Genomic DNA, 14616 nt, shown 5'->3' on the forward strand with positions numbered 1-14616 from the left:
CAGAGGCCCGGCCTGCGGGGTGTTCCCCAAAAGGAGAGGGCCAGGCAGGGTGGGAAGGGAAATCTTGAAGCACTCTTGTTTCTTGACCCCTCGGCCGCCCACCTTTGGGCCAAGTATTAGCACAAGGTCAGACCCTAACTGCAGAGTCTCATGGGCAGCTGTGGTGGGTCTTGTGGACATTTGAAGAGGCTGGGGAGAGAGGGGGGTTGGGCTCTCCACGTCCTCCATGTCCACCTCTCCATACTGGACATGCAACGCTTGGAAGGAAGTGGTAGGTGAGGGCAGGGGCCGAGCAGTGATGGATGCCCTGGGCGGGGCCCGGCCATCCTCACCTCATCTGCATGATCCATGGCCCGGCCATCCTCACCTCATCTGCATGAGCCATGGCCCAGCCATCCTCACCTCGTCTTCATGAGCCATGGCCAGCCGTCCTCACCTCGTCTTCACGAGCCACGGCCAGCGGTCCTCACCTCATCCGCACGAGCCATGGCCCAGCCGTCCTCACCTCGTCTGCACCGGCCACAGCTGTCTGGCACACCTCAGGTCACCGTGTGACCTTTCACCAGTACATCACATAGCCGCCGCCACCGAGGACACCAAGGTGACCCTGCACAAGGCGGGCAAGCCTGGGGATGTTCTACAACAGGAAAACCTTGAACAGTTCCTGTCCTGGCCCCATGAGTGACCTCTGCAAGCCCTCTGAGGCAGCGGCGAGGAGGAAGGAGGACCCTCCACTCACGAGTCGTCGCCACTCTCCCTCCAAAGCAGTGGAGGAGCCAGGAAGTTACGGGTTTCCCTGCTTCTAACGTTCACTTGACACGGTCAAGTGACAGAGGCACGGTCACGCCATGTAGAACGTCATTTCTCGGTGGCTTGTGCTTGTCTTTCCTCTGTCTCCGATGGCTGCTCGCGCCCTGCCGCGCTGTGAGAATGACACACGCTCCCCAGAGACTCCCGGCTGGCTGAACTTGGCACTGCCCAACCCCCGCGGAAGAGCCTGCTCTCCAGTTTCAGATGATGATTTATTCGTGCTGTTTATTTGGATCTGCCAGTCACTCAGGGCCATAAGAACTGAAAGTGAATTGGAGTTGTGTGGTATTTGTTACTTAATCATTAGGCATACGGAGGCTCCGGGGACAGAAGGCCGCGGCGGGGGCCTGGAATCAGTACGTGCTTGGCTCTCACAGCCGTGTGACCTCGTGAGCATCGCCAAGACCAGGGCTGTGCCTGTATTTCGCACAGTGCTCAGCGCGGCGGCCATGCGGCCCCCACCCGATCTTCACGTCAGGTGATGATCGGGAGGCCTGGGGAGGAACAGGCCCAGCTCTGTGTGCTCACCCCCGGGCCGGACTCTTCATGTGGCACTTGTCCACTGAACTGGCTCACACATCCACAGAATGGGCTTCTGTGTGCACACTCAGGGAGGCAGGGACAGACGAGTGTGTCACACAGATTCTCAGCTCCAGGCCACGTGTAAGGCTGGGGAGGAAAGCCTGTGAGCTGGCCTCATTGGCAGGCCCACGCGGCAGACGCTCACACCGCACGTGACGTCTGGGCTCCAGTGTGACGGAGCTGACCCACTCAAGTCAGTCTGATAAGCCAGGAACGTCTGTGATCCCTCTAGTGACGGAGAGCGGCGGCCACACAGGGAAGGCCGTGGGAGCCCCGTGGCCTCTGAGCACAGCAAGCATGCAGGGCGCAACGGCAGGCTGTGGCTGCAGGGGTGACCCAGGCCTCAGGGGCCCCTCAGAACCACGCACACAAGCAGAAAAGAACACCAGTTATGACTGCCCTCAGCTTCTTCAAGATGCTTTCAATCATAAAAATCAGAGAGAAGCGTCTCGTGTGCCCAGACCCCACGGCGACGCCTCGTCCACGGTCTGGACCGGCTTCCACCGGCATCGTGCCCGCTGGCAGCACGTGCTGAGGGCAAGGTGGAGTCGGGGGCCTTGTGAAAACACCTCCGTGGGCCTCTGCCTTCCAGGTAACCGAAGCTCACCTGTATTTTTGCTGAAGCAATATTTATCATAAAACGTTCCTGTGAAGTTAAATGTTTTCGCTATAAATCTCACAGTTCCATTTAAGTATGTAATTAAAGAAACACTTTGCATACACAATGTGTGATCAAAGTGGCTCTGAATTGCTCATTTATTGAAGGATCGTTTTATGATTCTTATTCTATTCCAGTACTTTCACGGGGCAGTAAAGTCGTACTTGCCGTTGCACTTTATTGCATTTGGTGACTTCTGCATGAGCGTTCCTTGCTTGGTTTCAACAGCGGGAGTCACAGGAGCTTCATCTGCTGGGATTAGATGACATGGATTCTTTCCGTGAGGACATGTGTACATGTGTGTACATGGGTGTACGTGCGAAAATCCAGAATGCTTCAGTCCACGGAAAGGAATATCTCGAGATAGCCAGAAACTCAGAGCCTGGCATCCTTTTTACCTTTCCTCTTTTTAATTAGAGATACAACAGAGCAGCTCCTACCTGTCTTTATTCTTAGCTCTGGTGTCATCGTGATGCTGATTTCTGGACTGGGAAGTATTCCAGCCAATAGCCGGCAGGCAGGAGAACGCTGCTCACTGGCAACCCTGGGGCTGTGTTGCACACTGCAGAAGGCAAATGATAAGTACTTAGGGCCATTTCTGCGCCTTACTGCTACTTTCTTTGGGAGATGGAATCAACCTACTTTACAACGTTTAGAATGTCTTATTTATGACCATGTTCTCAGAGGAAGGTCCATTATGAAATCAGGTCACTTGCTTTATAAATCCCCACAGAGAAGTACAGCCTTCCCGACGCTTCCGTGGGCACAGGGTTCAGTGCCTGCTGCCGAGGGAATGCGTGGATGGGCGCGCCTGGATGCTCGCTGGCGGTGCGTGAACCCCCTCTTCTTGGGGTAACCCCCGCGTGTGGGCACTGAAGCAGCAGGACGGCTCAGCTCTGATCCAGGTGGCTCAGCAGTAAACTCCAATCAGCATCCACCTGAGAGAAATCCACTTGTCCCCCATCTCGGCTGTGTAATCTGGAATTAAAGTAAGGTGCCATGTTTTGAGATTAAACAACAGGGCCTCTTGATTGCTGAAAATATGAAGCATGCGTTTGTGGGCTTATTTGATAGATTTTTAGTAACTGTTTTATCCGCATGTCACCTGTGCTACACCTGTGCTATGGGTTTTCCTAGTATTTGAGTCTTGATCTGGGAGCAAATGCCTGACTGTAAGAGTGCATTGCACATATTTCCTTCTCCCCTGGGCTTGTCTTTTTATTAATAATCCATTGGTCGGACATTCTCTGTGGGGTTGCCATCCCCCCTCCCCCCACAGGCCTGCGGGGTTGTCCAGGGAGCCTCTGGGCTCACTCGCAATGTGTGTGATACCTCAGGTGTGTGTGCAATAGCTCAGGTGTGTGTGAAATAGCTCAGGTGTGTGTGAAATAGCTCAGGTGTGTGTGCAATAGCTCAGGTGTGTGTCCAATAGCTCAGGTGTGTGTGAAATAGCTCAGGTGTGTGTGAAATAGCTCAGGTGTGTGTGCAATAGCTCAGGTGTGTGTGAAATAGCTCAGGTGTGTGTGAAATAGCTCAGGTGTGTGTGCAGCAGGTCAGGGCTGACACCTTCAGGACACTTTGAATTCTAGCTGCTTTCTCCTTAATTGTTTTGAATTATGTATTGAATTCTAAATGAAAAAAGGAAAGATGGATCTCCACCTACTTTTATGTACAAGGAAGATAAGAGCAGCAGAGGTAGCCCTGCCGGCTGTCTTTATCTGAGGAAGCTCTGCATACACTCTGGCAGCAGAGAGATAGTAGGGGAGATCTCTGACCAACGCTTTCCTCCGAAAGCACTGAAAACTGGAACAGGGAAAACAAAAGTGGGTTTCTGCCAATCCTTAAGAACTATGTTTGTGAGAAGCTGGTACTGAGGAGCCCGTGGCCTTGCTGGATTGAACAGGTGTATTTTCCACGGCAGAACCGTGAACGTGGGCTAGTTTGAGACACTTTTTCTCCTTCGTGGCAGAGGATGGGCTTTCTCGGAAGCCCACTCTCAGACTCGAGGAACCCAGCGTGACAGCGCCTCCCCAGCGGAATGGAGACGGAGGCTAGCTCCCACTGCCTCTCCGTGTCTTCAGGTGTCTTCCGTGTGTTTGGCATTGGTATCCGTGCCTCGCTCTGTGGAGCACTACCTGTGTTCTGGAACATTTATTTGCTCCGGTGTTCTGTTTATGTCTGAAATACCTTCCCAAGCCCAGCCCATTTCTCACGTTCTTCCCACAGCAAGAATTCTGGGCTTCCATGACTCTGTCTAGTGCCACTCAGCTCTCCTGGTTTCAATTGAAAACGGATGGCAGAGAATTCACTCTCCAGCTTTCTGCTGATAATTGCTGTGTGCTCGACTCCTCTGGAGAAACTCAGCCTGTAAAAATCTTTCCACAGATAAGAAATATTGGGACTTTTATTCAGCTTTATCTTTCCCAATTATTCTTTTCTTTTCCCCCTGTGAGTTGAAAGACTGTTTTCTAGCGCTGAGTTTTCACATTAAGTCAAGGGTGACATTTTACTCCGGCACTGCTGTTAATATTAAAAAATACTCTATATAATGACTTTAGCATCACTTTTGGCATACCAATCTTAAAGAATTCCAAGAGGCCACACAATTACAAAAGCTAAAGGCCAGGTGTCAAATATTTAGGACAGTTTATGTATTTTGATGAAATACATAAATACCACTCCATTCAGGCTTAATATTGGGTGATACATGTGACTCAGAATATTAAAAGAGAAGGCAAAACAAAATAGCTAAGCCAGTGTCTAAGAAATAGTCTCATTCTAACTACAATGTGACCTAGAATTTTCTATGCTTAAAGAAAAAAACAGTGATATTAAATCATTAGGTAATAGCAATAGAAAAATGCGAACAGTCTGTAAATATTAATACAACTCAAAATAGATATCACTGAAATATAAATTTGAGGGTTTTTTTCCATAACTGAGATTAAGGAGACCTGTCTCCCTTACAGAAAATGAGCAGTGAGCCAATTTTGCCTTGTGCTTTTCATGGGATTTTCCTTGTAAATTCATCTGACTAATATTAATGAGTAATGTTAATTTGAAACATATGAAGTTTAGAAATGAATCTTCACAACTCTTTAGGTGAATTTTAACCCAAAATAATGACTGGTGCTGTTCAGCCTCTGTGTAGGTTGTTTATTTTCTGGTGGTGTGGGGGGCTGAGGGACCCTAGACTCATCTTCTGTGTCTGCTCCTCAAAGGACAATCCATTCAAACCCAGTGCTCTGCATGTCCCTGGTGGCTCAGTCTGTGGCCTGTCTGTTCCACAGGCTGAGATTTGGAGGGTCCTGGTTTGAAGTCAACCTAGGCAGATTGTAGCTCCAAAGTAACAAGCAAAAAGCTGCGTGGGATCATGGCCAAGCAGTAGAGCACGCCTGAGCTACCAAACAATCCGAGCAGGACTGAAGTCTGATCCACTCCTGACACCAACAAAAAGAAAAGAAACAATTAGGTTCCATAAAAAACACTAATAGTGGGCCAGGAGCGTGGCCTCGTGGTGGAGTGCTTGTCCAGCATGCACGAAGCCCTGGATTCCGTTCCTCGGTACCACATGCACAGAAAAAGCCAGAAGTGGTGCTGTGGCTTTAGGCGTAGAGTGTCAGTCTTGAGAACGTTCACAGACAGTGCCCAGGCCTGGGTTCAAGGCCCAGGACTGGAAACACAACACTAATAAACCGCATGCGTGTTGGCTTCAGGAATGGACCTGCGCTGTGCTTTGAATTTGGATTGATAAGTGAGGGTAGGAAGAAGGAAGGACACCGCGAATCTGCAAAAAGACGACTCAGCGGCGTAGCGTGTGCAGTGTCTCCCCAAGAGCAAAGCAGCAGGGAGCAGAGCTCGGTGAGCTCAGAGGAGCTGAAAAGCGGGTTTCTCCCAGCATCAGGCCTCCGCACTAAAGACTGTGAGACTCTTATCTCCGATAACCACCAGAAAACCAGATGTGGGGCAGTGGCTCAACGGGTAGGGTGGTTGCCTTGAGCTGAAGAGCTCAGAGACAGCGCCAGGCCCCAAGTTCAAGCCCCAACAAAACAAACAAAACCCTTGTTGGGACGTGTGTGTGTGTGTGTGTGTGTGTGTGTGTGTGTTGTCACGGCAACCTCGGGGCCAAAGGTCGCCATTGCAACCAACCTGGGCTTCTGTTCATTATGTGAAGGAGTGTGGCTTTTCTTACCAAGTCCTCCAATGTTAAATGATGCCAGACTTACCCCTTGTTACTAGCCAATGCAGGGTGGGATGAAAAGTGACAAGGATATAAATTCTTTATAGAAAAAAAATACATTTTGTGGTTTAGGAATTTGAGCAAGGCACCCAGGAAGTGTCTTTAAGTTTCTCTTTAGGAGGCAGGCGCTGTCCAGAGGACGCAGTGCTGATTTGGGGCCTCAGGAGAAGCCTAACCTGGGGAGCAGCAGGCCCAGGCCCCTCCGCCTCCTGCCTCAGGCGCCACCCCTCCCTCAGGGGCATCCTGAGAAAACCCCTGCCCCGGGCTGGGGCTGGGAGCCGCGCTTCCACTCGAGATCTACTTTCTCCTGTGACCCTGACGTAGTCCCCGAGTGGAACCTAAGACAACGAGCTTGCTTTCTCAGGAGTCTGTAATCATAAATTTTAACAAGGGAATATCGCATGACTTCATTTCCATTGTTTTGATCACAGAATATAGTTCTTCAATTTTTACTTTACCTTTTGTTTCAATAGAAGGTCTACTATTTTGCCACATTTCAGGAGAGTGGATATGTGAATAATTAGTGTAGTGGAAAGGAGGTTGATAATTAAGTAGACATCAATATGGAGAGCAAACGGTCACAGATCTGGAATTCTGTACAGCAGATCCCTGCGCTTGGTAAGTTTAATCTAAATATGCATGTGCTACAAAGGATTTGCAAGTTTTCCAGGGTAATAAATTATAATGAAGCAGACAAGCAGACCTGCAATTGTGCCAGTCTATAAAAATCAAATTTGAGAGGCGTGCGGTGGGGGAGAGGGGGGAGGATCCGGAGATGCAGAGGCGCCTCCCCCCCCCCCCCAGGCACGCGCTGAATCTGAAACGAGTCCCTCTGCCCGCCTCGGAGCTGGCCGTCCTGTGCAGAGGCCAGCCTGCCCACGCTCCTTCTCCCCGGCCTCCAGTCCCTGCCCCTTCTACCCTTCCTCACCCCGGGAGCCGCTCACCCAGAGGAGGCCCTGGCCGGCCCGCCTCCCTGACCACTGCCCGCTCAGCCCCTCTGGCCCCGGGCTGGGGAAGACCTGGCCGGGCCTCTTCATTGTTAAATCCTCACGGAACCACCTGCCTACCCTCGGCCAGCGTTCTTTCTTCTACTTTGAGCCGTGGGCGGTGGCCGCCCTGATATTCCCGCACGCACATCCAGTCTGACGTACGTGGGTCGCGGTGCCCCAGACTTAGCTTTTGAAAGATGGCTTCCGCTGCTGACTCCACATCGGCATTACTAGGCATCTCCTTGTCTCTTTAGGAACACCACACCAGAGCCTCGGATATAAATCTGCCACCCTCGTCCACTTGAGTCCTCAGGGCAGTACAGTCTCTCCTGATCACTAGGCCTCCAAACACTTCCAGCTGCACCCTCACCTGCCCCCCAAACCCACTCATTCCTTGCACCCCGTGTTCCCTCTTGAGACCCCAGGACTCAGCTCCTCTCCTGCCTTGTGCTAGACTCTCCCTCCTCCTCCCTCCCTCCCTCCCTCCCCTCCCTCCCTCCCTCCCTCCCTCCCTCCCTCCCTCCCTCCCTCCCTCCCTCCCTCCCTCCCTCTCTCTCTCTCTCTCTCTCTCTCTCTCTCTCTCTCTCTCTCTCTCTCTCTCTCTCTGTGAGTGTTCCTCATTGTCCAGATGGACACAAAACCTTGCCTGGCAGGCCCACGCCAGAGCTCTGGTCCGGTCCCCTCACTGTCTTCCCATCTGCCTCCTGAGGCCACCACCACGTAGTTAAATGAAGCTACGTCTTAGAAACCTGGCCCGCAGTAGAGATGTTAGCGCAGTTGATGGGTGAGCAAGTGAGCGAGTGAATATAGTATCATTCCAGAGATTTCCCTCACTTACCTGCGCAGCTCATCCTTCTCTCTGTCCAGGGTAAGATGGCATGAGATGCTCTGGGTCCTGAGGTTTGCCCCTGGTTTATGGGGAAGTCGCCAGCAGTCAGGTGAACTCTGCTGAATGAGCGTCCAGCTCCTTGTACAGACAGCACAGACTGGCCTTAGAAGGAATGGATTCAAATTCTATGCACATTTTTCTTCTTTTGTTTTTGCTTTTCCTTTTATTGGTCGTGGGATGTGAGCTTGGGGCCACGGTGCTGTCTCTGAGCTTTTGTGCTCAGCGCTTTAGCCACAGCATCACTTCCAGTTTCTGTGTGGTTAATTGGAGTCAGACTCTTACAGATGCTCACAGACCTACCCGGTCTGGCTTTGAACTGAGATCCTCTGATCTCAGCCTGGGATTACAGGCTGAGCCACTGGCACCCAGCTTATACGAATTTTTCAAACAGAAGAAAAGAGTAACATTTTGAAAACAAGCAGTGAAATCATAAAAGCCACGGGAGACCACAGTGTCCCAGGAGACTGCTGAGATTTCCCTTGCCTGGATTAATACCTAAAAGTGCCCGGGAAGTCCTGAGCAGAAGTAATGCCACACGACGGCGGTGTGCTGAGGCATCCTCGGAGGTTCCCAGTGAAGAGCCATCAAACGGAACGGAAGCTCGTACTCAAGAAAGGTGCACGCAATTCCTTCTCTTTAAAGTCCAATTCACGTTCTCGTCTGGAGACTGTGGCAGTGTGTTCCTCTGCAGCTCCCCTTCTCTGTCTCCTCCTCTTCCCCGAAAGTTAGCAGCCTTCACAGGCTTTGTGGATCTTGCAGAGAGCAGCAGTCACCCACCTTAGCAGCTGACTTTTCTTCTTCCTCGTCCTTTTTGGGTTTTTTTTTTGAGCTGAAGAATCATAAAAGAAAAAAAATCCTTTGGCTCAATGCCTTTTTTATGATGTTTTATGTGCTTTCTTAGAGAAAAGTGATAAAACTTGGTTCTTTCCTTTTTTATCAGAGATATACAATGTTCCCTTCTTTTTGTGCAAGCCACCACGGAACCATAACTGTATATATTTTCACATCGGATGTAAAATTCATATCTCGCTTGTGAGTTATGCAGGGAGCCCGGGAAGCTGCATTAGACGGAGCTACAGTTTGTGAATAGTGATTTGTGGTTGGGGAGTACTTTTCCTGGGAAATCATTAAATCTTTGCAGCTAACTATGTCTTGTAGTTGACAAGCTGCGCATGACTTCATCATGTGTATGGAATGATCTTTCTAAGAGTGCCTTCAACGCATTTCACAAAGCCGGCATTCCCGCTCTCCCAGCCTGTCGCCAGGTGGCATTTTCACCCTGTCACGTGCACAGTGATAAGGTGACAAAAGAGAGTGTGTGCCAGTCTCTACCACGCTCCAGGGTCTCCACTGTCATGAATAGATATTCTTGTGCCAAATGGAAATACCACAACATTAATTAGAAATCTATCTTCTTAAAGGCACATTGCTTATTGTACATGAAAGTCAAATGCATAGGTCAGCTGATAGAATTCCAGCAGAATGGCACCAGACAGAAAAGGCCTTCTTCTTTGCATTGTTGTCAAAACTGCCATCTCTGCTTCCTCTCCAAACACACCGAAGTCCTCTTCCAAACCCCTTCCGGTTATTAAGCTGTGAAATAATGTCAAATTGATCAAAGTCTTGGTATGCTCTCAGATAACGTTTGTATTTTTATTAACATATATTATTGTGCAAAGGGGTTTTGTTGTGCAGTTCCAATAACCACATAAAATGCACTTTGTCAACTACTTTCTTCAAACCTCGAGTGCTTACGAAAAAGGTGATGAGCGAAACAAGCTACTTAGTAACAGGAAAAATTCCTCAGCTTTCTCTACATTGTCACTGAGAGCGTAAAGACAGGCTTTCCAAAATGCCTAAAAACCATCGGCACTGCCCACGGCTCGTCCACGAGTTTACACCTGTTACTCACGTTCTGTGGGGACCTGTCCAGCAGAATGTCTAGCCACTCATCAGTGCTATGCAATGTTTTCATATTCAGATGCCAGTGGTGGAGGCTACCAGCCTTGAAGAGTGAAGGAAGAAAGAAGTGAAAGTGGGTTGAACGTGCAGGAGAGAAAAGAGAAGCGTCGTTTAGCCGAAGCTGAGCTTCCTCCTTGCTGGGTTCTGCGTTTGTTTGGAAATCATCTTTCCATCCTTTTTTTGTTTGTGTCTTAGAGATAAACTTGCCCAGGGGTTCGTTTTCATCCGGAATACCTCCATTCTTAGCAGAAAACGTGCAAGACGCAGTATTCTGTCCCTTTACCATGGAAGGGAATGCTGCCGTGTCCCCCTCGCTCCCATCCTCTGCGGCTCCCGCAGTGGCTCTTGGCGAGTGTGAACTAGCCCGTGCTCGCGTGGGGTCTCGAGTTCCACGGGGGCTCCTCTTAACAATGCGCCATGTCTTCTATTCTGTGTCTCCCCCCCATAGCACGTGTCCTGTGATGAATGAGCGCTGCCCATTGCCGTTAGGGTTCTGCACAGCGTCTTCCTCTCCAGTCTCCTTGGCTCGGTGTCCTTCTCCTTCTCCCCCCTCCTCTCTCCCCAGCCCCCGTCTCCTCTCTCCTGGCTCCCCGTGGGCCTGGCTGCGTGCCTCTCATCTCATTCACAGGCCTGTCCACTGATGGTCTCCTTGCTCGGCTCAACAGCCTGCTCCAGTGTCTCGCTCTGATCACAGGAACTGCCTGTCTTCCTTGTCAGGAAATACTCTCTTCAGCTGCATTTGCTCTGATGCTTAGTCTAGGCATTGAGTTATGTGTGTGTAGCATATCATGCTTTCATTGTAACATTCTATTTTATTTTTAGTCTATGTAGTTATTTTATAGTCATTTAAAAATATTAACTTCCTATAGTCGTACCTTTCTCGATCGATTTTAAATCCATAATTTTAACTCCTAGCCTTATTGCTATTAACATTTGTTATGAAATTACGCATTATTCTGCATTTGATCATTCACAGATGACTGAATAAGAAAAATTCAATCCACTAGAACAACAAAATTAAAGTCAAATTTGGCTGTGAAAATACAAAGATTTCCAACCTCGGTGTTTAAATGAAAAGCGAAATCTAACTGCCAGTCATGTACGAGACACAGATCAAAACAAAATGACAACAGGAAATAAATTAAAGCCTACAAGAAATGTGACAGTAAAAGGACCATTGGAAAGGAACGTGAGGTTGTCAGAGTTGTCTTCATGATCCCACACACATGAAGAGGAATATCTGCGCTCCTAAGTCTTCATCGAGCTGCATATAACAAATTCAACAAACTAAAAACGGAAGGGTAATAAAAGCAGAAGAGTGGGTTCAAATGATGAGCAAACTTTCCTAGAGTTCAGGGAAACAAACAGGCAATGAAATGGCATTTATCCCATCAATACAAAGGAAATCATGCCACGGAACACGACGTGGAGTGAGGAAAGGGTAACAGAGTGGCTGGCAGGTGTAGAACCACAGCTGTCTGTTCCTGAGAGACGGCGTGGCAGTGGATCACGTTCACAGCCTTCGTCGGCCGAAGATGAAGCAACAGCATGCGCTCTGGTTGCTGGGTTGTTTACAGGAGTGGGCGTATTACTGGAGAAACAGAACAATCAAGTAATCCGGTGCTGTATTGGAAGTGTAGAGCAGGACAGTATGTGATATTCTGTTCTGTTTCTACAATAGAATACTATGGCTGTTGATACAAAGAAGCCAAACCAGTATTCGCTGGATATGGCCCAGTGAGCAATATAAAAACAAATACACAGGGTTGATCTTTAAAAAAAAAAAAGTAAACTAACTCATCATCTCTGGAGACCAGTGAGTAGTGGGGGACATGGTGGGCAGGTCCACGAAAACTGGATCTGCTGTTGAGCAGCCCAGAGCTGGGGCGGAGGGTGCGCTGCGCGTCTTTGGTTCACGTGTCGCCTGGGGATGCACTAGCTCCTCCTCCACGTCACTTTCTCCGTTCATAGTGCGGCGCTGGCTAGTTGGTTTGTGCTCACATGATGTATGAAATGTGTCTTTGGCCTGTGTGGTACCTGTCATGGTGTAACCCACCGTCCATGCCAGCAGGTCAGCCCGAGGCCAGCCACGCTGCCGGCCAGGCCAGCGGGTCAGCCCACGGCCAGCCATGTGGCCAGCCACGCTGCCGGCCAGGCCAGCGGGTCAGCCCGTGGGAGCTGGGTGCCCGCGGGTGGGTGGTGCAGCGGGCGTGCAATAACATGCAGTACCGTGCCTTGCTCCCTGTGCTCCCCAGCCCCGTCCCGACCATCACGTGGACGAAGGTGAGCGGGTTCATGCCCGGGAAGGCGCGGCTGCGCAAGTCGCAGGCGGTGCTGGAGATTCCCAACGTGCAGCTGGAGGACGCGGGCGTCTACGAGTGCCGGGCCGAGAACGCCAGGGGCAGGAACGCCTTCCGGGGACAGCTGCAAGTATACAGTGAGTGCCCTGCACGGGGGGGGGGGGGGGAGGAGGGGGGAGGGGGGAGAAGGAGGGGGGAAGAGGGAGGGGAGAGGAGGGAGGGGAGCCCAGCCCCCCAGCCACCCTGGAAGCCAGCACTTTGGTTTATGAAGTACAGAGAAGCCAAGGGATAGTTTAAAAACAGCACTTTGTGCATGCTAAAGCATCCCATAAAATGCTCCTACACAGAGCACCATTTTAAGTGAAAAATGCGCGAGTTGTCATTCTCCTCCTCGTAGAGCACAAGGCTGCATCCTTCCGAATGCGGCCTGTCTCTGACAACAATCCCGTGAACGTCACTGCCTTGTTCTGGGCCTGGGCCTGGACCGAGAATCTCAGTGTGGGTGGGCCAGTCCAGCGGGCCAGCTGCTGCTTCCAGATCACCTCCCCTGTTCAGGTAGGACTGCGAGCTGTGCTGGCTGCGGAAACACAGGGCGGCTGCAGGACCGAAAAGTGTAGATTTGGTAAATTTGGAATTTCTTGCAAAAAGTAATATTGCAACCCAGTTCCAAGTGGGGTGTGTGTGTGTGTGTGTGTGTGTGTGTGTGTGTTCACAATCCTCAAGCTGAAATAAATGCCGGTGCACTGGAATGTAGGTGAGAACCAGCCAGAGCTCGGGCTGTCCAGTTCTGGCGGCCAGAGCCGGGACTCCAGCAGAGCGCAGTGTTCTCCTCAGCACACCACTTACTCCTGAAATGAGCATTGCTCCATGCGGCTGTAAAGTGGGGAGCAGGGAGGGGACAGACTTAGCAGTCCCGGCAGGGAGCTCAGATGCGGAATGACGGGAGGATGAGGGAGACTTCCACACACACACACACACATCTGTTGGCTGTTTCGGGAAATGTAACTGGGAGACAGAGACGGATCCAAAGCTCAAATGCATTGTGTACACACTTGCCAATGCACAGCGCATCTGGCACGCTTCTGATGGCTTTTGCGTTTAAAGGGCCATGTGCCTCCCTGTTTCCCAGCCGAGGACAGCAGCCTGCAGAGCTAGAGTGAGGCGTGGCCGGGTTGTGTTAAATGCAGTCTACCTGGGATTTCATTTCTCCAGGTGGGTGGAATTCCCCACAGTGCAGGCCTCATCCACGCAGGACACCCGCTGCCCCTCAGAACTCTGCTAACAACCAACACAGCCACGCAGAGCCCTGGGTGCCTCAGAGCCCACATTACCACTTGTTTTCTTAATCTAAAAGTCTCACAAGTGCTATGCAGTCTCGTTCAGGTCATATCCTTAGACAATTCTTTTTTGGCATAATTTTTTTTAATCAGTCACTGTCCTTGCACGGGCTGCTTTTGTTTGGGCCTCAAGTACAGACCTAGTATCTCATGAAATAATTTGCCACCTATAAAAGAAAGTTTTTGTAAGTGTTGACCTGCTCTGCTCTTGTATGAAATGTGACCTACATTTTCCAGGTAAACCATGAAGGATGACAACTCATAAATTAAATCACCTTCATGCTTATGCACAGATGATGTTGACTTATTTTTCCAGTATGGAGCTTCCCCTCACTTGTACCTGATCTGCTAATTACATCTCATTTGTGTTGTGTCTCCAAGTGTGTGTGTGTGTGTGTGTGTGTGTGTGTGTGTGTGTGTGTGTTCTTGAAAGCTTTTATATGAAGTCAACTAGCAGCAGCTAATGCTTACCACTGTGTGTGGCATGTGGACACACGGGCGCCGGCTCGGAGTTGCTTCCTCCATTATGGACAGGAGTGGTGCCCCGGGAGAGGTGCCAGGCCCTCCCCAGCCCGTTGCTCTGTGCAGAGTTAAAACCAGGGCTGTGCCCAGTGCAGAGTGGCCGCCCACCCGGGGGATCATGCTGGACCTTGAATTATAGGTGGACATGGGAACAGAGAGGAAGAGAAGTAGAGGAAGTACGGTGGCAGTGGAAGCAGAGCACGGTCTGCCTGGCACACCGCCTCGAGGGCCTGTGGACCGAGAGGCTGCCATGCTCCCGCCCCCCCCCCCCCCGGGCAGCCGCAGTGCATGGCAGGAATCTGCAGAGGGCGAGTGGGGGAGCAGGAG

At 50.6% G+C, this 14616-nt stretch overlaps 1 protein-coding gene across 1 annotated transcript in view; it reads left to right on the top strand.

Moving 5' to 3' along the window:
• Nucleotides 1-14616, top strand: part of Cntn5 (contactin 5) — a 154674-nt gene that overhangs the window by 46899 nt on the left and 93159 nt on the right. Inside the window, exon 7 of the mRNA XM_090319231.1 lies at nucleotides 12386-12567. Coding sequence (XP_090175357.1) covers nucleotides 12386-12567 — 182 coding nt within the window. The remainder of the gene's footprint in view (nucleotides 1-12385; nucleotides 12568-14616) is intronic.

Source organism: Megascapheus bottae, chromosome 27 (genome assembly GCF_031878675.1).
Source record: "Megascapheus bottae isolate mThoBot1 chromosome 27, mThoBot2.hap1, whole genome shotgun sequence".
NCBI classification, from domain to species: domain Eukaryota; kingdom Metazoa; phylum Chordata; class Mammalia; order Rodentia; family Geomyidae; genus Megascapheus; species Megascapheus bottae.